The sequence below is a fragment of the Macaca mulatta genome, chromosome 7, assembly GCF_049350105.2.
Source record: "Macaca mulatta isolate MMU2019108-1 chromosome 7, T2T-MMU8v2.0, whole genome shotgun sequence".
Lineage (NCBI taxonomy): Eukaryota > Metazoa > Chordata > Mammalia > Primates > Cercopithecidae > Macaca > Macaca mulatta.
The window spans coordinates 74,657,291-74,679,763 of NC_133412.1; the positions used below are offsets into that span (position 1 = coordinate 74,657,291).

Sequence of the window (22,473 nt, forward strand, 5' to 3'; positions counted from 1 at the left end):
CTCAACTGCAGTAAGGGCTCTATCTACAGAGATCTCCTCCCCCATGTCCCACCATGAGCATCTCTTCCAAGAGCCCTCCTTCTTTCATTTCAGGTTCCTGAGCTGTTAGGATTATTTGACAACATGGCTAAAGCATCTATCTGTCTACCCATTCATTCATTTACCTATCGTCCATCTGTCCACACATCTACACCCTTCCTACCCACCCTGTCACTGCAGTGACACTGACTGAGGTGTCTGCCCAGCCCCTTCTCGGGCACTTCCAGCCCACCCACAGGAGGAGCTCCCAGCTGTTACTGTCACATATCCCTTATCTCTCTGTCCATAGTTGATTGGTTCAGTAATGGACAGCAAATCAGCTAATCTAGCTAATTATTTGACCAAGTATTTGGGAATTAGGACCTACAGACAGTCTACCATTGTGTCTGGAAATTTAGCTTCAAAAGAGTAGAGCAGCCATGTTCTGCCACGTGGACTGAGAAGCAAACACTATAGTGAGAGATGGAAAAAGGAAGTCGATGTTCAGGATTGAATAAGAAGTGGAAGACAGAGAGAGTTCCAAGATATTTCCAAGTACTAGTTCCATTCCTTGCCTGGGCACAGCTGCCCTCCTCTTGTCAATTCCATAAGAAGCCCCTCTGGACTTACCAATGAATGCTGATTCATATCTTAAGCTGACTGATCTGCATTACTTGCTCGAAATGAGACTGCTAACATACATTCACTCAAAGATATATATTAAGTATACATGAACAGCAAGCTAGGGTTATGAGGACACAGAACCACATGAGACAGGGTCTCTGCTCTCCAGAAGATTATTGTGCGAAAGAGAAGGTGAGACATGGCCAGGTGCAGTGGCTCAAGCCTGTAATCCCAGCACTTTGGAAGGCCAAGGCGGGCGGATCACGAGGTCAGATCGAGACCATCCTGGCTAACACAGTGAAACCCCGTCTCTACTAAAAATACAAAAAAAATTAGCCGGGCGCGGTGGCAGATGCCTGTAGTCCCAGCTGCTCAGGAGGCTGAGGCAGGAGAATGGCGTGAACCCGGGAGGCGGAGCTTGCAGTGAGCCGAGATCACACCACTGCACTCCAGCCTGGGCAACAGAGCAAGACTCAGTCTCAAAAAAAAAAAAAAAAAAAAGAAAAAAAAGAAAAAAAAGAAAAGGTGAGACATGGCATGCACCCGCACAAGGCAGCAATGCACCTAGCATCTGCACAGGTGCTCTGCCTTTCCTACTGCCTACAGATACACCATGCTCCTAAGTAAAGCTTCCCCTCACTGGATCCTACCTGCTCGTGCCTAATCAAGGACATTTCTCCAGCAATTATTCCAGCTCACTCCTGCATCATCAAATTTTTCCTCTCTGTTACATCTTTCCCATCAACGTACAAGCCTGCTCTACTGTGTCCTTCTTTAAAAAGAACTTCCTTTGACCCCACAGCCTCCTCCAACCCCTGCTCTTATTTCTCTGCTGTCTGCTTTACAGAAAAATTCTTTGAAAGAGCTGCCTGTACTCACTGTCTTCATTTTCCTTACTCCAGTCAGACTTTTATAGCCTCTCTTGCACCAGAATTGCTCTTGTCAAAGTCACCCATAACTTGTACATTGCCAAATCCAATTCCTATGCCCATCTGCCTAATCCATCAGCAGTACCAAACCCACTTCCTGAAACCTTTGCTTCACTTGCTTTTAGGACACCGCTCTTTCTAACTACTCCTCCTACTTCACTGGCTGCTTTTCCTGAGCTCTTCATCAGTCCTCCCCTCCCACCTAGACCTGCCCCAGAGCTCAGGCCCCAGAACCATTTTCCATACTCTATCCCTACTCACAACCCAGAAGGTCCTAAATCTGTCCTGTGGCTTTCAAATATATGTATGCTTATGGACTTCCAAATTTCTATCTCCAGCCTAGTCTTCTACCCCAGTCATTATTTCTGACTGCATACCTGGCATTTCCACTTGAAGGTCTAAGAGGTATCAAGCTTACCATGTCCCATCCAAGCTCCTTAGTCTGCCCTCCAAGCCAGTTCCCACAAATCTTAGTAAATAGCAACTTCATCCCTATATTTGGTTCAGGCCAAGACCTGGAGGCAATCCTGTATTCCTTTCCTTGTCTCACCTCTACTCCATCAAGCAATCTTGCTGGCCCTCCCTTAGAATATATCTAGAATCCGATCACTCCTTGCCATTCCGCACCAACAGCTTGGTCCACATTCCCGTCACCTCACACCTCAATTCCTATAATAACCTCCTCACTGATCTCGCTGCTTGGCTCTCTTCAGCCCATTCTCAGCAGAAAAGACAGAGTGATCCTTTTAAATAATGTTAGATCATGGTGCCCCTTTGCTCAAAACACCCCAATTAGCTCCATTTCACGCAGCCCTCATGATCTGGGCCCTGTGACCATGCTGGCCCCAGCTCCCTCCACTTTCCCCCAGCTTGCTGTACCCACTCATGTGGTCCTGCTGGCTTGCCTCACACACCATAGGAGCACCATGCCTTGACTCCTGCAGGGCTCTGTTACTTCTCTAGAGAGGCCTTCCCTACCACCCTGTGTAAAGCAGCAACACTGTCTCCCAGGCACTTGCTATTCCTCTTACTATGTTTATTTTTCTTCATAGAACACATTGCTACGTGACATATTATACACTTAGGAGTGTGTTGGTTTACGTCCATCCTTTCCATGACAAACATCAGCTCCATGACAGCAGGGACTTATCTGTGTTATTCACTGCTGTGTCCCCAGTTCCTAGAATAGTCCCTGGTATGGAATCAACACTCATTAAATATTTATAGATGAATAAATGAAGCAATGCACTAAGTGCTTAGGGCTGCAGAGAAGGGAGCAATCACCTCTGGCTAGAGACTCAGGAAAAGCTTTTGTAGTGAGTGGCACCTGAACTCAACTTGGAAGGTGGGCAGGATTTCAGGAAAGATGGGTTCCGTGCCTCCGATCTCCCGCTTCCCCTCAGCTCTCACGTCACCTGTACTTCCGCTTCACAGCACTAATCACAATACTGTCATTGACTACTTCCTTGCCTATCTCTCCTGCTAGACTTAGGTCCCATGTGGGTAGAAACTGTATCTTGTTCACTGCTATATCCCCACCACCTAAGACAGTGCCTGACACTGGTGTGGTAATTACTTAAAAGAAATCTGTGGGACGATAAGTAAATGAGTGAGTAGGGTGAACACACAAGGTGGATGGGAAGGGCATGCCTGACAAGGGAACCCCAACAGGAGAGGGGGAGGGTGACAAGCAAAGGGCATGCTGGGGAACTGCGTACAGGAGCAGGGAGCAGGGGAGGCGAGACTGCAGCAGCGTCGGCCAGGAACAAACTCTGGGCAGCCCTGGCTGTAAAGCGAGCCCCATGTTTCCACTGTGAGCTAAACCCCCTGGTTACATCACTGTGTGTGTGGCCAGAGCCAGCACAGGTGTCCTCACCATCCTGTGAGATGATCTCATCCCTACAAGGGCCCAGCTCAGAGCCTCCCTACCCCATGACCCACCCAGCACAGCCTCAGTCTCCAGGGCATCTGAGTCCAGCCAGATGCTCGGGCAAGAGGGCAGGGGTGGGGCAAGGAGAGAGGAGCTGAATGGACCCCACAGCCCCAGGGCTGGGGCCTCAGCCTCCATGCCACCCTCTGGTGCTGCCTCTACACAGCGGGCGCCAATCCAATAGCTTAGGGGCTTCATAACCACAATGAGCTTTGGAAGCAAATTTATTTGGGAGAACACATTGCCTTGAGCCCTGAATAATGTGAACTATATCCTAAAATGCATAAAAGCAGGAGGGCTCTGGGTCCTTCACTCCCAACTATGCATTTGTGCATGTCCACAGGCAGGTGTGCACACACTTCCAGCCCTGGCCAGGAGAGCCCACAGCAGCACTTGAGCCTGTGGCCTTCCCTCGGCCCCTTCACACCCTGTGACATCTGTTTCACAGCCAGCAGACCTGACTCAAGAACCCACCTTGGAAACTTGCAGCCTTGTCCCAACCGTTCCCAGTTCACAGAAGCTCTGATTCAAAAGAATAATGAATGGAAATGTAAAGTTTTCAAAAAGCTTTCAAATACATAGAATTTCATTTGACCCTCAGAACACTCCTGTGCAAATGATTGCTAACATTAATGAAGACTTACTATGTGCCAGATACTAAGCTGAATACTTCTCATGTATTATCTCATCTAATCCTCACAAAAATCCTATGAGGAATGCACTCTGCTACTAATCTCCAATTTAAGGACGAGGAAATCCCAGCTCATGAAATTAAAGCTCTTGTCCAAAGTTATCTAGCTAGCAAGTAGAGAGCCAGAATTCAAATCCCTCTCTTCTATAACACAGGCCAGTATTTTACTTCCTATTTTACACAAAAAGAAAATGAGGCTCAGAGAAGCTAAGTAACACCCAGGGTCACACAGCCAGCATGTGGCAAAGCCCTAGGTTTCCTTTTCCTTTCTCCAGTACTCTTTCCACTGGGGTTACTGGGACCAATATATAAGTTTTCGCTCCCAACAGTCATTTTTAGACTTACTTCTCTAAAAAAGTTTCTTCAGGAACATGGTCCTGTTTTAGAAGACTCAATCCCTTTGTACAACCTGCCCACTGTTGATGCTTCCTCCTTCCAGCCCAATATGAACACGTGCACCCACATGCAAACACACACACACACACAACATAGAATCTACAACAGAGTTGAGGAGAGTGGAGGAGGGAAGCCCCTGTGCTGGAGAGAGTGGGCTGCCTCAAGGAAGACAGTAGCACTCTGACCAGAGGGGCTCCTGGGGCAGACAGGAGCTAGCGGAGGCCCACTATCTTCCCATAAGCCTACTGTGAGTTGGAAGAACCCCAGGGCCTTGCCTCTCTTCTCCGTGACCCCAAGGGCTTCCATCACAGGTCAGCCAGCAGGAGCACTGCTGGCACAGATGACTCTCCCTCACCTGGACTAAGTTCTGACCACCAGGAAAGCATCACCTCTGCCTGGCAGGGCCCTGGTGGGCTCACTCATCCTAGCCTTGTTTAGGAAATGCTATCAGCAGTGAGGAAGGAAGAGTGCACGTGTGGTCACTCTGGAGACAAGCCAGGAGCAAAACAGCAGCCTCACACAGAGGCCAGTCTCAGCCAGAGATCCACCTCTCCAGTCTAGAGAGCTCCTGTGTCTAACCCTGACTCTTTAGTTTGCAGAACCTTCCACGTTGCCCCTCCTCTCCCCCCACCCCTCTCCTACAGCCTGCATTTTCTCCTTGCTAATTGGAAAAGGCTTGTTTGAGGTGTACTGTGGTGATCATAGAGACCTCTTTCCTAACGTACTACACAAAACTCAGGAAAGCTGAGATTCTGAATGTATGTGAGGATTAGTGGGGGCAGGAGAGGAGAAGATCAACAATGGACTAAAGTATGGATATCAGAGGTAGCCAGAGCCCCAGAAACCTTACAGACTTCATTGGTAGTGTTGTAGATCTTGGCACAGTAGGTGCTATGATATACACAGTAGGTAGGTTGTATGATATACAACCATATATCATAAAATAAATCTCTGAGCAGCCCTCCTGGTCATCATGAGATGTGGCAGAAAAGGTTGCTCCTTTGGATTGGGCTTGAAACAGGGAACAGCTTACTTCCATGATGACACTGGGAATATTTGATAAAATACTCATGATTCTATAAGCCAGACTCATGTCTGGCATCTCCACATTGCTCTCAACCTCCGTGGCTACAAAGAAAAGAATGGAAAAGGAGAGGAAGGAGAGCCATCTCTGACACCTGCACCTCTCAAGTGGTCCCAGGTCCCCACTGCAGCTGCTGTTACCCAGGTATCAAAGCTGTGGCTGAAATGAACAGGCAATGTGGAAAGTGGAAAAGATACTGGTTTTGTCATCAGCACAGTCAAGGTTCACTGTGGTCATCTGATATGTACTGAGCATCTTTGTGCCAGCTCTGGAGAGGCATGATGTGTCAGGTGTGTGCCCTGTCCTTGTAGATGTCATGATCTTGTTGGGGAGAGAGATGTGTAAACAAAAAAACTGTGTGGTGGAGGATGGAGCAAGAGCTCTCCTGGAAACACCGGAGATGACCTCCCAGAGGGCAAGCCCCTTGAAAGGTGAGAAGGATTTTGCCAGGCAGAAAATGAGTAGGCTTCTAGGTAAAAAGGCAGAATGAACATGCCATCTATCTTCACACCCTTCCTCAAGCTCACTAAACTGCCCTGAAAAGACTTTTTAATCAACAAAGATGAAGTGAACAGGCAAGGAGAGTAATAGGAGCAACAAAATTTTGAAAGTTAGAAAGCAGATGGACAAGTGGAAACTGACTTAGCAGACTCAAGACAGCTCAACCCTAAGCTAGCAGTGGAGAAAACTGAGAACTATCCTTTTGACACCAGAAAATCCCCAAAGGGCCTAAGAATTGGCAAATTGGTACCTCTGGAACTGGGAGAAAGAGGAAGGAAGAAAGGTTAAAAGGTGCTTAGAAAATAGATCTCTGGAACCCTTCACCCATTCTATCTCACTGGATGACTGCTCCTTCCCCACCACAGCCAAAGGTGAAGTTTATTATTTGGAAATGTAAAAGTCTGCCCTGAGAATAAGCCAGCATAACTGAGGGCATGACTATTCTATGAAAAACAGAAAAATGTAATAACCATGTATCATAAAATAAATGTCTTATGCTGAGAGCCCACCCAGCCCTCTGATCTGCATAACTCCCAGAAAACCTTTTGCTAGGAAACCTCACTAGTCCAAGAGGAAGAAACTAAAGAAACTTACTTGGCAGTTCCCAACAGTAGCTACCTAGATCACCCTACAGTAAACAGCCAAGTTTTCAGGCCCCTCCTCCTTGCTCAGAACCTCTGATCAGCTTGTAAGTCTCCTACTCTTGCTCATTGTCTGACAGCCAAAGATTTCTAGATATGGGAGGAAAGCCTGTAATTGAAGATTGATGACAAAATTAAATTAAACAGAGAAAAAGCAAGACAGAAGAAAAACTACGCAAGGAAAAGGAAACTTTTAGTAAACTATCATTAATAAGCGTCTCAGACAGCTAAGAAAAGATACTACATTCATGAAAAGTGCAGGATGCTTACAGAAAATGACAAAAATTAAAACCCTTGGAAATTAAAATTCAGTAGAAGAGTTGAAAGATAAAACTGAGGAAATCTCCCAGAAAGTAGAGCAAAAGACAAATAGATGAAAGGGGAATAAAGGATAAGAAAATAAAAGTCCATGTCCAGGGGAACAGCTATCCAAACAGGAGTTCGTAAAGTAAGATGACAGAAAACAGGAGGATAAAATCAAATTTCCCAGAACTAAAGGCTCTCCGTTTCCAACTGAAAGCATCTAAGCATGTTCCAGGGTGAAGAGACCCATATCAAAATACATCATTATGAAATACCAGAACACTCTTACAAGCTTCCAGAGAGAAAAACTGGTCACATGCAAGGAATTAGGATCAAACTGTCTTCTCACTCTGAAAAGCAATATTGGAAGCAAAAAGATAATGGAACAATGTCTAAAATTCTGAAGGAAAATTATTTTCAGCTTCTAATTCTATACCCAGCCAAATTCCCAAGAAAAAGTAAAGTAGAAAAAAAGAGGCCGGGTACACTGGTTCATGCCTGCTATAATCCCAGCACTTTGGGAGGCCAAGGTGGGAGGATTGCTTGAGCCCAGGAGTTTGAGACCAGCCTGGCAACATAGTAGGACTTAGTCTACCACACGCACACACACACATACACACACACACAAAATAAGCTGGGCGTGGTGGCACACGCCTGTGGTCCCAGCTACTCAGGAGGCTGAGGCAAGAAGATCACCTGAGCTGGGGAGGTTGAGGCTACAGTGATCTGTGATCATGCCACTGTACTCCAGCCTGGGTGACAGAGGAAACCTTGCCTCAAAAAACCAACCAACCAACCAACAAAAACATTTTCAGACACAAAGAATCCAACATCTGTTTCCCATGTACTCTTTCTAGAAAGCTACCAAAACAAGAATGTAAATCAAGAAAGAAAAAAATGTAGAATACAAAAAGCAGGAAAGTTATCACAGAAGAGAGGTAAAGCAAATCTAGAGGATAGCAACTGTGTACCAGATACAGGGAGAAATGAAGGCACATTGGAGCAGAGGGACTCAAGGGAGAGCAAGGTCCAGACCTTGCCATCACCATGCCCTCTGCTACTCCACCATCTTCAGGACCTGATGAAACCACTCGGGCAGTATTCAATAAAGCAAAAAAATAAACCAACAAAGGAAGACATGAGATCCAGGAAGTTGAATTAACCCCACAGAAAAGCAAAGGAAAGACCCAGGATAACAGCTGTGTATCAGGCCCCAAAAGGCTAGCAGTTCAGATAAAAGAAGAATGGAGAGCTCCAAGAGGAATATCTCCAAGGAAAGTAACTGCCAGATTACTGATGTCATTGACCTTGCAGAATATTGTCTTAAGAGGCTATTAGGAGGTATAAGAAAAATTAGCAACAGATACCAAAAAAAGAAACAAATGAAAAACTATGGAAAGTACTAACCTTAGGAAAAACAAAAGAAAAAAAATATGCATAGTATGCTACAATGTTCAGTTACAAATAATATTGCATAGGCATAATAAGGTAAACAGTAAAATTGATTTAAGCAAAAATTATGATATAACTGAAGCAGGATAGTTTTAGAAAACTATCATTAATAACAGTCAAGGAAGTAACCATGTCCTCAGGACACAGCAACCATCGGGACCATACAGTCAACACAATTAAGCCCTAGCATGGGCATTGTAAAGTTCATTAAAGCAAAGCTATCTCCAGTAGGGAAAGAAAGCAGGAGCATTTTGATTTTACCTGTCCTCAAACTCACCCTTTGCTCATTGTAATAGTAAAAAACACACCCCTGGGTGGAGATTTAAGATGCATGTCTCATTAGCATGGGTGTGGTGGCATGCGCCTGTGGTCCCAGCTACTCATGATGTTTGAACAAGCATGTACAGCTACTGCGCATGTGCACCCAGAAGACCACCCAGAACATGCTTACGAGCAACACCTCTTCCTACCGCCTCATGAATAATCATGTAAAACTTACAGAAAGGTAGTTTCCCTAGGTACCAGTCTTTGCTGTCTCATCCTCACGAGAAGCCCAAGCTGAATCTTCTCTCTCTCAGGTGTCCTGTCTATTCTGCACCTAACTTTTACAGTATTCTTTTTCCTTTGCAATAAATTGTTCTATCTCCTTTGCTGTGTGTCTTTTGTTTAAACCTTTTTAAACTAAGAAGATGAGAACCAAAGTCCCACAATTGCTGTCAACATAATTATATGAATAAGATAAGTTTAGGGAAATAGAGAAAATGATGGTATAAAAGAGCTAATTCCTTATCTACCATAACAGGAAGACAATAGAGAACATCTAAATATGAAGCATTTCACGTAGTACTCAGCATGATGGAAATGTATACATGCCAGAAGAAACAGCTAAAAGCTGAAAACAGTTGCTTCTGGGAAGACAAATTGAGAGGGGTGAACTGCTGTATTTTGAAGTATGCCTTTTAGTATAATTTGAAGTCTTAAATTATGTGCATATATTAATTTGACAAAGTAAAATTTAATTTTCTTTAAAAAGAAGCATTAAGGACTTTCTAAATAGAGAAAATCAGATGTGCAGAAGCACGAAGCTGTGAAAGAACTGGGTTTTTCTAGGAAACTCTAAGTGCCACAGTAACACAAGAGATGCAGGTGGGAAGCAGCATCAGATGCCGGAGAGCAAAAGCAGTGTCTCCCTCACCAGTGCTGCAGACTTTGGCAATGCATCAGCCTCTTTCAGCTTCCTCCTTGGTAAAATTTGACTAAAAATAGCACTTACTTCATAGGGATTTGTAAGAATGCAATGACAATGGAAACAGACAACTCGTGAAATTCACCATATGCCATACAAAGATATGGGATGAATACCTATGTCCCTCGGAGCAGAGAGTGTTCTCAGTCTGCAGCTCAGAGGGTTGAGTAAGGGTGAGAACTGCCCAAGTGAGAAGCTGTTTACTGGCTGGGGTAAACAAGTCCCCCAGAATTAGGGAATGTCACAGCTGGAAACCACAAATGCCCTTGACTTACAGAAACAACAGGCTCTCCAGAGGGAGCCTGGGCCTGGGATCTGATAGCTGCACAGCTGGGAGGGGTGGGTACCCATTCATGGGTCCTGCAGGCCCTGAGGCTGGTCAGGTTGGAGTCTCTACTGGGTGGTCTGGGGGAGAGGCAATGTCTGGAACCACCCTTCCAGCACTCCCACCCACTATCCTCCCCTTCCAAGGAGTATCACTCTGCTTCCTATTCTGCCAAACAGTTGCTTCAAATTCCACCATGAAGCTCAGTGAAATGCAAATAACAGTAGTCAGTTTCTAACACTTATATGGTACTTACTGTACATCAGGTACTACTCCAAACACTTTGCATGTATTAACTCATTCAATCTCAATTAACCCTATGAAGTGCATCCTATCATTATCCCCACTTTACAGATGAGGCAGCTGAGAGGTTATGTAATCTGCTCAGTGACATCATTGGAAAGGGGATGAGCCAGGACTCTAAGCCAGGCAGTCTGCCTCCAGGGTCTGTAGTCAGAATCACCACATGCAATTCTCCTCTCAGGCTTGAGACTCCCAACCGTCAAATTACTCAACTATAACATGGGGATACTCAGGGAGATGGCCTCAAAGATCTCTTTCCATTGGAGTACTTCTTTTCGTGCAATTAGTCCATTAGTCATGGATGTATGCCTGAGGGTCAGGAACCTTCACCGAGGACAGGTTCCAAAGAAGAGTAGGGTATATATGTGGCTCCAGAATGGGAGGAGCAAGAGGCACCAGCCCACACAGGGAGGTTAAACTGGAGAGAAAGCTCAGAAAGTAAATATCACCTCACATAGTTTTGTGCACACAGCCTTTCCACCCCACCATTCCTGTCCTCACAGCCTCCTTGGACCCTGCTCTCTGCAGAGGTCCTGGCATGCAGCATACAGACTCCTTACCTGTGACGATGCAGGTGAACCTGACGTCGCTGTCCTCACACACAGCCCGGGACTTGAGTGTGGTCTCGAATAGCGGCTGGGTCTCCTCTGTGAGCTGAGCAATGATGGAGCAGAAGGTGCTCCTAGGAGAGGCAAAGAGCTATTCAGAGCTGGCCTTCCCCACAACAAACAGCACAGCCTGGCCTGTCCAAGGTAGCTTCCATCTCACCACGCCTGTTCATCTTCCTGCGGCCAGAGCTCCAGCACCCAGGCAAGTCTTTCTTCAAGGCAGCCTGTGCCTCTTGGCTAGGCTGGGGCCAGGTATCAAGGGGTTGAATGGAATCCTGACCCAGACCCATTACAATAGGCAAGTTACTGACCATGGGCCAGGCTCCTGAGCATGCCATGCTACCAGCTGAGGCATCCCATCCCATCATTGTTGGGGGGGGCCTTACTTCACACTGCACCTTTCATCTCCAGGGACACTGGTGCATGAGGGAGACACACAGATAAGTAGGTCAAGCCTCGGAGATGGAACCCCCAGCATAGCAGAGCCTCCATTCATGCCAAGAGGGGAAGGCCAGCCAACCCTCAGTGACTCAAGGTCCTAAGAGCACAGGAGCCTCTCCTAGAGCTTGGGCTTAGGAAAAAAGCTCCTTCATTTGTGAGTGCAGACCCACAATGGACAAAGAATAAGCTGGCCAATGCTAGGGGTCTAGACCCAAAGGGGAACTCTAATTCATAAGGGTATCAGAAAGGAGAGACCCACCCCAAATGAAGCTGAGAAGCATCCTTGGAAAGCCAGCTGTGGCTCCCCTGCTCCATCCCTGGATATCACATGCTGAAGTGAAACATGGTTGGCTGCTCCAGGACCAACCAGCAGGAGTGCCAAACCACAAACAGATCCACCCCTGCAAAAGCCAGAACTTTTAGTTCCCTTCTCCAGTCCATCTCCCAGATTTCAGGGGCATCAGTAAGCACTGAGTCCAGTACAAACTCACCAACAATGCTCAGGGCTTACAGTCTTCTCCTTCCTGGGCCCAGGAAGCAAACCACCATGCCAAACCCTTTCAAGGGCCAGCAGAGACACAGTGCGTTCCTAGGTGTGAAGCGCCACCACATAGCCAGGTTGTGTGGTGCACAAGCCATGCCCGGCCCTCCCTCCCCAGGCATACATCCCATTGTGAGCAGCAGAGAGGACTGTGAGGGGGGCAAAGTGAAGAGAAGCAGGAGAAACTGTAGTGAGAAAGACACATCATTCAAAGGTGCCTTTCCCTGTGCCTCAGAGGAAGGGATGGTCACCCAAGAGCAATGTTTGTCTGTCCATGGCCTCTCTGCCAGGGGCCAAGAGAGTCTGTGGAAGCAGAAGCAAACAGGATCTAGAACCCTACACACTTTGTGGGGAGGGGTTCCACATTCAATGTATCTTTTCTGTTAATATTATTCTAGACTTGAGTTTGAAGAGAAGGGTTGTACCCCAGAGAATATCTGGAATCAAGTAAGACTTCTGGACTGATGGGGATCCCGCTATGGTTTCACCACAGGAATGCAGATACCTGGGCGTTCCTGGAGTTGACAAGGTCCCTCCCCAACAAAGATCACCCATAAAGGGGATCCCAATCTCACATACCTGAACATTTGAGCCAAGTCTGCAGTTAGACACATTCTGTAACACTCCCTACAACCTTCTGTCACCTACAACTCATCTGTGCAATAAACTTCTTTTCCTTTTCTTCTTAAGCCACTCAGAAATAGAGGGTCCTCAGGTCCTAGGCTATCAACTCCCTGAACACTCAGGAAGTGTTAATATCTGAAAATGTTTCTTGCTGCTATCATACTAACAGCAATTTCTGATTTGGGGTAATATCAAATCTCAATCAACAGTTTCTAGAAACCACCAGGGTAAACATAATCCTACTTCCATGAGTCTGTAGTTAATTCAAACCATCCCTAATTATGTCCTCCCTGCATAATTTGAATACTATCTCATCCATGACCTTGAGCCTGGATCCAATATTCAGTTGAGACTCCTAGGTATGAAGCCGCTTGGACAAGTCTAAGGAAATCATTTCGGCTACTGGATAAGTGAGACAACAGGGAAGCTATGCTTTAAGAAAATTTGCAGAGACAAATGCTCATGCTAGATATTGAAAAACGGGCCGGGCGCGGTGGCTCATGCCTGTAATCCCTCCACTTTGGGAGGCTGAGGCGGGCAGATCACGAAGTCAAGAGATCGAGACCAGCCTGGCCAACACGGTGAAACCCCGTCTCTACTAAAAATACAAAAATTAGCCAGGCGTGGTGGCAGGCGCGTGTAGTCCCAGCTACTCGGGAAGCTGAGGCAGGAAAATCGCTTGAACCCGGGAGGCAGAGGTTGCAGTGAGTTGAGATCGCGCCAGTGCACTCCAGCCTGGCGATAGAGAGAGACTCCTTCTCAAAAAGAAAAAAAAAGAAAAAAACAAGTAGTTATTTTATTTCATTATTCTTTTTGAATGGAAAAGAACATATCTTCTCAAACTTTCCACATTAGGTCCTAAGCTGTATTACAAAAATGTTTACATTAGAAAACAAGTAACAGCCGAAAGGTGTGGCTAGATGAAAGCCTTCTCTTTAGGGAAGTGGGCTTGGGGTACATTTGGAGGCACAGGAAGTCACTTTATATACTGTCATGTTCTGCTGAATGTCACACAGCTTCTCATTGCGACAAGCTTTCTGTCCCCGTCCTCCAAACCACTCGAATGTGGGATAGACTCTGAGTGTGCTGCGCCCTATGCCCTGGAGAGCCAGGAAGTCCACACATCTGGAAATGGTCTTGTCCAACCCTGATGAGTCCTTCCAACTCCATGACTTCATAAGGATATCACAGACTAATCATATGTCTCTAAGGAACACCAGAATCATTGGTTTTCATGATGTTAACCTAACCTTGCCCTTAGGTTAGATTTGGTTTGCCCAGGTCCTCTCCTTTCAACGCTTACCACACTCCACTTGGAATTAGTTGTGATATCCTCAGTTCCACCCATGAGCCACACAGAACAAAGTCTCCTCAGTGTTCATCCCCATCAAGGACCATGGACATAGTAGTTGCTAATCATGTCTGTAAACATTAGCTATTCAGAAACCAGTTAGCTATTCTGAAATCTTTCTCTGTGTGAAGAAAATGTAGCTAACTCTCCCCAAATCTATCAGAGTCTGGGATGAGGCCCAAGTGGTGGGAAGGAGCCAGGAAATGTTCCCATTTTGATTGTAACAGTCAGTTCAGCCAAGGGTAAAGAGCTGTCCTTCAGTTCAGGAGGCAAGAAGACAGTCATTCACCCAGCAAACCTGGACCATGAGCCTGCTCAGACCTTGCCCTGACTCTGCAGCAGATTCAGAGAATAAGTTATTCAGGAATACACTAACGTGGTATTCTCTGATCTCACAGAGTTCAGTCTTCAGGGATGGGGAGGAACCAAAGAAAAGGAAAATTCAGAGAAACAGGAGGTAAAAGGAGAACTTAAATGACTGCAGAAAAAAATTTTAAAAGGCAGTTGCCATGGTTAGAAGAAGATAGACAATAAGGTATCACACCTAGATATGTGGTTCCAAAAACATGAAAACCTAGAATTGGGGCCAGGCACAGTGGCTTACGCCTCTAATCCCAGGACTTTAGGAAGCCAAGGCAGGAGGATCCCTTGGAGCCAGAAGTTCAAGACCAGGGAATACAGTGAGACCCTGTCTCTACAAGAACATTTTTAAAAATTAGCCAGGCATCATGGTGCATTCCTGTAGTCCCCGCTACTCAGAAGGCTGAGGCAGGAGGATCCCTTGAGGCCAGGAGTTCAAGGCTGCAGGGAGCCATTGCATTCCAGCCTGGGCAACATGACAGAGCAAGACCCTGTCTCTAAGAAATAAAAAACCTGGGATGGGGAAGAGGTGGGTCATGTGACATGACTGGTGGCTCCCTGTTCTGTTCCCATCGTGTCTCCTAGGGACACAGAGATGTCATTGCAGGCATCTCAGAGACCCCTGCCCATATTTCTATTCCTGATATCCTATGCCCATCTCAAATGGCCCATGCAAGCATCAACTCTGGCCCCCTGTGAGAGCCATGTTCACCTGAGTACCTTCTTGCACTCTCCCCACCCGCCCTCCAGCTCTCCCCTCACCCCATGCAGCCTGGTTAGTGCACGAGCAGTCACTCAGTGGCCCCTCAATGCCCAGACCCAAGAAAAAAGCAGTCAGAGAAATGTAGTGCAATATGCATTTACCTTCCAGAGCTGGGGTGAGACAACCGGTTGCTTGATAAGCTAAGCAAAAACAGCAAATGGAATCATTAGGCCAAAAAAGCAAGGAGAAGGAAGTAGGCGAAATCAACAGTCGCAAACTATTAATCGGCCACCTTCTGCGGCCCAGAAGCCTTTCTATTAAAAGGGACCAGCTGTCTTAGTTGGCCTGCTCCATTTAGCAAGTGGCCTGACCACCGGACACCAATGTATCTGAAACCAAGAGCTCATTAAATGCAGCAAAGTCCAGGAAAATGGTTAGGCAGAAAGGAGGCCCCTTGGGGCTGTGCTTTGAGAAAGGTACGTCCCAGGCATTTGGGTCACTGCCCCAGAGAGGGAGGCTTACAGCTGCCTGGCATGTTTCCCCACCCCACAGCATACCAGCCTGGGGGCAAGCTCCTGCTTCAATTCTTGGCCTTTGGGAGAAAAGAGCCCCATTCCTGGAAATCCCCTGAGAGGCTAGGAGAAAGAGACAGGTGGCTTGGAGAACACCCATCATTAATATGTTAAAGTATGGTTAAAGAGGCCACGCAAGGCAAACCAGCTGGGAGAGTGAAAAAGAGAAAAACAAAGCAGTTAATTCAGCAGGAGCTGGGAGGCACCCAGCTTCATGGTCCACACAAGGCCCATTCTGCCTGAGGCCCTGATCATCCCTCCTGCCTGGGGCAGCTAGGAAAGGCCACTGCTTAGGGCACTAGGATGAGGACCCACATAGGACCACCCCTTACTGGAGTTCTAGCCCACTTACTATGAGCCAACTATTCCCTCTCCCTCCTCCATTCTGGATACAAAAATCTCCAGTGGGGCCCTGGATCCCAGCTCCTTGAGAGATGTCAGGGCTCACCCCATCCACACTCCCTTCAGCTGTCCCTATCATGAGAAGAGCTCTCCCTTCCTTATCAGCAGCCCAGCCTGTTCAGTGGTGCTCACGGTCTCTGTCTCTATGAGGATCCCATCTCTTTATAACCACAAAACCAAACCCATCCTTTTCCCTAAAACCTGGCTTCACCCCTAACCCCGGGCTCCTGGGTTGGTAGATACCTCCAGCATTCTCCCAAACTCCTAAGCTCAAAACCTGCCATCTTGGATTACTTCTTCTTCCCCAACCCCAAATCCAGTCCGTCCACAATTCTTGTCCCTTCTTTCTCCCCTTCTCTCTACTCTTGTTGTTGCACTACAATCTAGACCCTCATGGCTCCACACTGATGACCACCTCAACCCCTTCTCCTTAACCCCTCATATAACCCACTTCTCTAACAAAATGCTGCAGTCCCTCAGTGTAGAGGACACTGAGTCTCCACTTCTTGACTGGGCGGGTGGGGGCCTCCCTGATCTACTCACACTCCCACGACAACCAGGTTCCCTCTACTTCCCAATGCTCTGGTGCCACCATAGCCAGGCCTGTCCCTTATTGGCATGAAAAGTCCTTCCTGACCCCTGACCCCTTTTGTTCTCCCTGTTTGGAAAGTCCTTCTTCCTTCCTACTGCTCAATTAAATCCTGCCCATCCAGCCTTCAAACCTAGTTCTTGTAGTTTCTGTGGCTCCTAGCACAGTGCTGCACAGACAATGGGTATTTAACTGCTGTTCTATAGAAGGGGGAGAGAGAGAGAGAAAAAAAAAAAAAGAGAGAGAGAGGAAGAAAAAGAAAGAGGAGGAAAGTAGAGTGGGGGGCCTGGGGAGAGAGGGCAGGGGAGAGAAAGGCATTTTTCAAGCAGGAAGGGTGCTGCTCCCCAGAGGGAGCTGCTGCTCCAGAAAAGATGGAAAGGAGTGTGCTAGAGTGCAGCTGCCTCTGCTCAGAACTTTAAAAATCCTCTGGAGGCCGCCTGGGCAGAACCTCCCATGGTTCCAAGGCACTGGCCAACTCCATCCTTTCCTGACCATAAATTTCCTTTGTCCCTCTCCTTTAGGATTGGGAGATTTCTTCTTCTTTGGGTCTGGACTTCTTCCCTGGGAAGGAGAGGGGGAGAGTTAGCTTTCTAATTCAGAAAGGAAAATGACAAGTTCCACCTACACGTGGGTCAAGAAATGAGCTGGGACAGAGGACCCCTCCCCCAGCTCTGCTGCTCCTGGACCAACCATCCTGCCCTCTCTAGGCCTCGCCCTTACATCATTAGTCAGGTCAGGAGAAACCCTGGGCTAATGGAGGCACCTGGTCTTCAGAAGGTGGAAGACCTGCCTGTGCCCTGCTGGCTGGGCCACAGCTAGGCTCAGGGCTGTCACCCAGGCAGGGGAGCTCCCCATTTACTGCCTCTGAGGGGGAGCCGAATGAGAGGCATCAAATGTTGGGGCAGAAAAACTTTAAAGAGTTCTTTATGCCACCTTCATCTCACAAAATGGGAATTCATACGTAAGCAGAATAGGAAAAAAGAAAAAAGTTGGGGGGTGGGGTTGGAAATCAGGGCCCAGAAAGGAAAGGTCTCCTCATAAAGGAGTGAAGCTGGGACTGAGCACAGTGGCTCATGCCTGCAATCCCAACACTTGTGGGGCTGAGGTAAGAGGATCGCTGGAGCACAGGAGTTCAAGATCAACCTTGGCGATATAGCAAGACCCCATCTTTATAAAAAATAAATAATTAAAAACTAAACTTGGCTGGGTGTGGTGGCTCTCGTCTGTAATCCCAGCACTTTGGGAGGCCGAGGCAGGCAGATGACCTGAGGTCAGGAGTTCAAGAACAGCCTGGCCAACAGGGTGAAATCCCGTCTCTACTAAAAATACAAAAATTAGCCGGGTGCGGTGGCAGGCATCTGTAATCCCAGACTACTCAGGAGGTTGAGGCAGGAGGATTGCTTGAACCTGGGAGGCGGAGGTTGCAGTGAACAGAGATCACGCCACTGCACTCCAGCCTGGGTGACAGAGCAAGACTCCATCTCAAAAAAAAAAAAAAAAAAAAAAAAACACCAAACACTAAAAGAGTGAAGTAGGCTACGGAAAACCAGAACTGACCACAGAAGCTGGGAGATTCCATCCCTCCCGGCTTTCATCTATTCCGGGACATAAAAGGCCTTTGGACAGTCCTGGCCTGATACCTCAGGTTCCCTAAAAGCCCTAGACAGCCTGTCTGACCCATGCTGAACAGCAGAGCTACAGGTTCTGTGACTTCTCTGAGTCCACCTGGACCAGGACCTCCAAGAATCCAGGGGGCAGGGGCTTCTGGAACTTCTGAATATCCCATAAAAGCTAATTAATCATAACTGCTTCTACTCAACTGTTGTGGCCCCTTAACTTCTCTAGCCTACCCACATCTCACTGTCCTATGGGGGTGAGGTCCCAGATGCCGGGTGACCTAGGGGCTGGGCCTACAGTTTGGTGGAACTATCTGCTTGTTGGACCTCTGACCCCAGTGGACATTGGAAATATTCTTGCACCGACATGGACTAGAACCCTTTCAGAGCTGTGGGGCAGAGAAAGGTGCATGGGGAGATAGGTTCTGGGCCCTCCACCAAGGCCTCTGTTGTCCATCAGCTCAGCTGTCCATCAGCTCCCAGGGACAGCCCCTCCTCACAAGGGCCCATGAGAATGATGCCTGGAGAGCTCCATGACACATCTGTGTGAAGGCAGACCCACATGTTGGAGCCAAGAGAGTGGGGACAGAACTTGCCTCTCAGTCAAGGACTCAGGACTCTGGCATAGTCAGGGCTCAGCTAGGCTGGAGTCAATATAGTTGGCAAAATTCTCCAGGGACTGTCTTTCTCCCTGTCTCTAGGGAGCTCTCCCCACCCCCACAGGCAGTGAGGCTGTTCTGAGGGACAGCAGACAGTACGATGGCTCCCTCCAACACAGGTCAGGCCTTGCTAGAGAGGCAGGAACTGCCCCGCCCCCTCCACTCCCCACTGCAGCCACAGTCACATTCTCCCCACTTTGGCCGGAGGCTTTTCCAGAAGCCTGATAAATCTGGCTGTCCTTGTCTCTCAGAACCTCTGGGGGTCTGTGGCTAGCTGGCAGGAGCAGTAAAAAACTCTGCAGGGGCAAAACACAGCCCAAAGTCCAAAGCTCTCTCCCACTCCTCCTGTCTTGCCCCCTCCAGATACTTGATGAAAGAGACTCCTTTTAAGAACATTCCCATTTAGGTCCAAAGGGACTTAAGCCAGCCACTTCTATCCCACCTCTAGCTCTCAGGCTGGCACAAGCTTTGTGCTCATGAGGTGTGCAATTAACATTTATCTATCATACAACTGCACAGTCAGGCAGCAGCACTGTGTCCACTCTCCAGTCCTTTTCCTAAAATCCCAGATCTCCTGCCCTCCCCATTCTGCCTGGTTTTCAAGGTACTATTTCCTCCCTTCCTTCATTGCTGCTGTCTCCAAGAAGGACCCTGGTTCTGCCTCTTCTGTTTGTTCCACTGGTATTGACAAAGGCCAAACACAGGAGGCAAAGCCCAGACAAATCACTGTGACAAGTGTGAGGCTCCCACAAGGGAGTCAGCTTCTCTAAGGGCTGGAATTAATGTCCAAATTTCATTCCGGTTTATCTGTAGAGCCAGGAGTAGGAAAAAGGGGTATTCTTTGCTGGCAGCCAGGGGCCTTGTTGAGTCTGACTCAGTCACTAACATCAGTCCTCAGCCCTGCCCCAGACATATGACACCATTTGACGAGTTTTATGCAGAAACTGGTTCCGGTTACATTTGAACTTTCCCAACTCCAAGGTCAATAGGACTCAGCCAATTCACGAGGAAGTGCCCAGGACTTTTCCTGAATGTCCTTGATGCCTGTTTTTATGCTGTTTTAAGAATGGAGAACAAGAGGTCTCTGGACAGCCTCTTGGAGGAATGACTGTTTTCTGTATAATACACAAGCCAAGTTCTCAGGCTATGAAACAACCACTATCTCAACACATTTCCCTTTGGAAAATAGACTCCAGAAGTGGAGGGAAACTGAGCTGCCCACAGGGGGCAGGAAGTGTCTGTCTCCATGGCAATGCGCGTGTCCATGTGCGTCTGTGTGCCTTTGATTGCCTGGATGCGTGTCTATTGTCTTTGTGTCTTTATATCTGTGGGTGGCCTAGCTGCTAAACCAAAGCTTCCATACCTCTTAAACTCTTGGAAGACCAGTGAAGAGCTCATTAGTTCCACACCTCCCTTGGCATTTCCCTTCCCCAAACTGGACAGGGCACTTTGCTCCCTCAGAGCTGCAAGTCCTTAATTCCCGACATCCCCAGACAGTATGTCATCCCACCCCCTATCTCACCAGCCCCAACTCAGGTCCTGGGGAGGACCCAAGTTCTGGGCCCAGTAGAGGAACCTTATTTACAAAGGTTTATTTCTTTCTGGGGAACCTCCCCACCCTGAGCTAAGTAGCCCCTACTCTGGGCAGCCCCCCAGCACCCTCTCCCTGTCCCCACCAGTTCTCTCCCGCTCCCTACCTGCCAGGGAGGAATTTCAGCCACTCTGACTTTCCTTATCTCTAACTGTGGAATCCCAAGCCAGGGAATAGCAGGGTAGGGGCGGGGGAGATAAAGAAAGCCTTCAGACCCCATGAAATCACTCCAAAGTGGAGCCTTTGTCCTCTCTTGAGCTTCGCACTGCCAGAGGCCTCAGGCCCGTGGATCAGGACGGGTCACAAGGGGCTATGAAGGCTATTCCAGCTACCATGTCCCCAGACCCTGGGCCTTGGGGCTGAGAGGGCTCGAGGGCGCAGGCCCAGCCCAGGCCTACAGGGACCAGGCCGCCCTCACAGGGACTGATCCCAGGGCCTCGCCCAGCCCAACGCCACCCTGCCCCTCGGTGCCACTCACCTGGTCTCCGGCCGCACGCTGAGCAGGTAGCTCCGGCTGGCTGGGCTGGGGATCCACACGGGGCCGTCGTCCTCACTGTCGCCCCCCGCCCCAGACCGCCCACCCGCGCCCCAGCCCCGGCTGGGGGCCCTCCGCGACCCCATGGCGCCGCCCTCACCGACCGCCGGCCCTCACCCGCCCCTGCCTCGCCCGTCCTCCAGGCCCCGGCCTCCGGGCCCCTGCCCGCCGCCGCCGCTCCCGCCCGCGGCTGACGCGAGCCCCTATTTATAGCCGGTGGCCAGGCCGTCGTCACCTGCTGCTGTCCCTCCCCCGGCCCGGCCCGGGCAGCGCGGCTCGGAGACTCTGGGGGGGCGCCGGGCCCTAGGCGCCCGCCCCAGAGTTGGCTCCCAGTGCGCTCCCTGCTCCCTCGGCGGGCCTGGTGTCTGCAGCAGCGCCTTGTCGGGCGAGGCCCGGGGAGCCTCGGAAGGAAGGCGCAGCGTGAACATGGAGACCAGGACAGGTCCCTTCGTGGAACTCCCAGGACCCGGCTCCCGGCTGGCCTTCCTCCCCTGCTCATGTCCCGTTTTGCATATGAGGGGTCCACGAGGCCTGGCCGGGGCCAGGGGGAGCCAGGTCAACCGCTGGCCAGCTTGAGCTGGACCGCAGGAGACCAGGGAGCCAAAGAACCGGCCCTCTTCCTGGCACCAGCCTTGACTGACCCTCGCCTTGCCTCGCCAGTGGCTGTTGGCCCAGCACGTCGACAAGCCCAGCCACCTTCATTAGTGACCTGAGTCCCTGAGAGGCCGGAACCCCTTGGGATCTCTCTCTCTTGTCTCCCCCCACACCCCAGTATCTAGCATAGATTAGGGGCTCAATTAATATGTCTAGAATAACTGAACTTCCTTCACTCCTTCGGCCTCCATTTCTCAGCACCAGAGGGGGAAATGGGCTGAGTCCTGATGCCCAGAAAAATAATCAAATCATGCAACAATTTCCAAGAACTAGTGCCAAGCCCTTCCGAAACCTGGTCTAAATATTGAAAGTGCCCACAGACTTTTTATCCATCCTTCTTTCTGCTCTTTTCCTGAGAGCATCCAGAAAGTACCTGAAGCTAAATGACTGTAATTGTTAGAAAGTGGGAGCAAAGGAGTCCAACCCCTCTGTTTTCGAAGCTGTACCCATCCCCACTACTTTTGGAAATGGCTTTCCCCTACTCCGTGTGGTTCCAATGGCAACTACCTTGTTCCCACATGATCCCACTCCTGGCCTCAGTTGACTGGCATCAAACTCAAGCCAGGCTATTCACGGTACCCCATCTCCCTGAATACAGACCCTGGCTGTGCCAATAAAGTTCTTCTCTAAAACATTTTTTTCTTTTTTTGAGACGGAGTCTTGCTCTGTTGCCCAGGCTGGAGTACAGTGTCGGGATCTCAGCTCACTGAAAGCTCCGCCTCCCGGGTTCCTGCCATTCTCCTGCCTCAGCCTCTCGAGTAGCTGTGACTACAGGCGCCCACCA

At 48.8% G+C, this 22,473-nt stretch overlaps 1 protein-coding gene across 6 annotated transcripts in view; it reads right to left on the reverse strand.

Annotated features, from left to right (window-relative positions):
- Positions 1–21,218, reverse strand: part of ALPK3 (alpha kinase 3) — a 60,909-nt gene extending 39,691 nt beyond the window's left edge. Inside the window, exons 1-3 of one of the 6 annotated variants that reach the window (XM_077940164.1) lie at positions 20,979–21,218; positions 15,233–15,271; positions 11,004–11,125 (exon numbers count right to left, since the gene is read on the reverse strand). In XM_077940164.1, the coding sequence (XP_077796290.1) occupies positions 11,004–11,125; positions 15,233–15,271; positions 20,979–21,121 (304 nt within the window). In that variant the 5' untranslated portion in view covers positions 21,122–21,218. Of the gene's footprint in view, positions 1–2,450; positions 2,537–3,975; positions 4,019–11,003; positions 11,126–11,751; positions 11,894–15,232; positions 15,272–20,978 lie in introns of those variants that run through there. The other 5 variants (XM_077940165.1, XM_015142928.3, XM_015142927.3 and 2 more) reach the window with 5 other exon arrangements.
- Between the last annotated feature and the right edge of the window lie 1,255 nt (positions 21,219–22,473).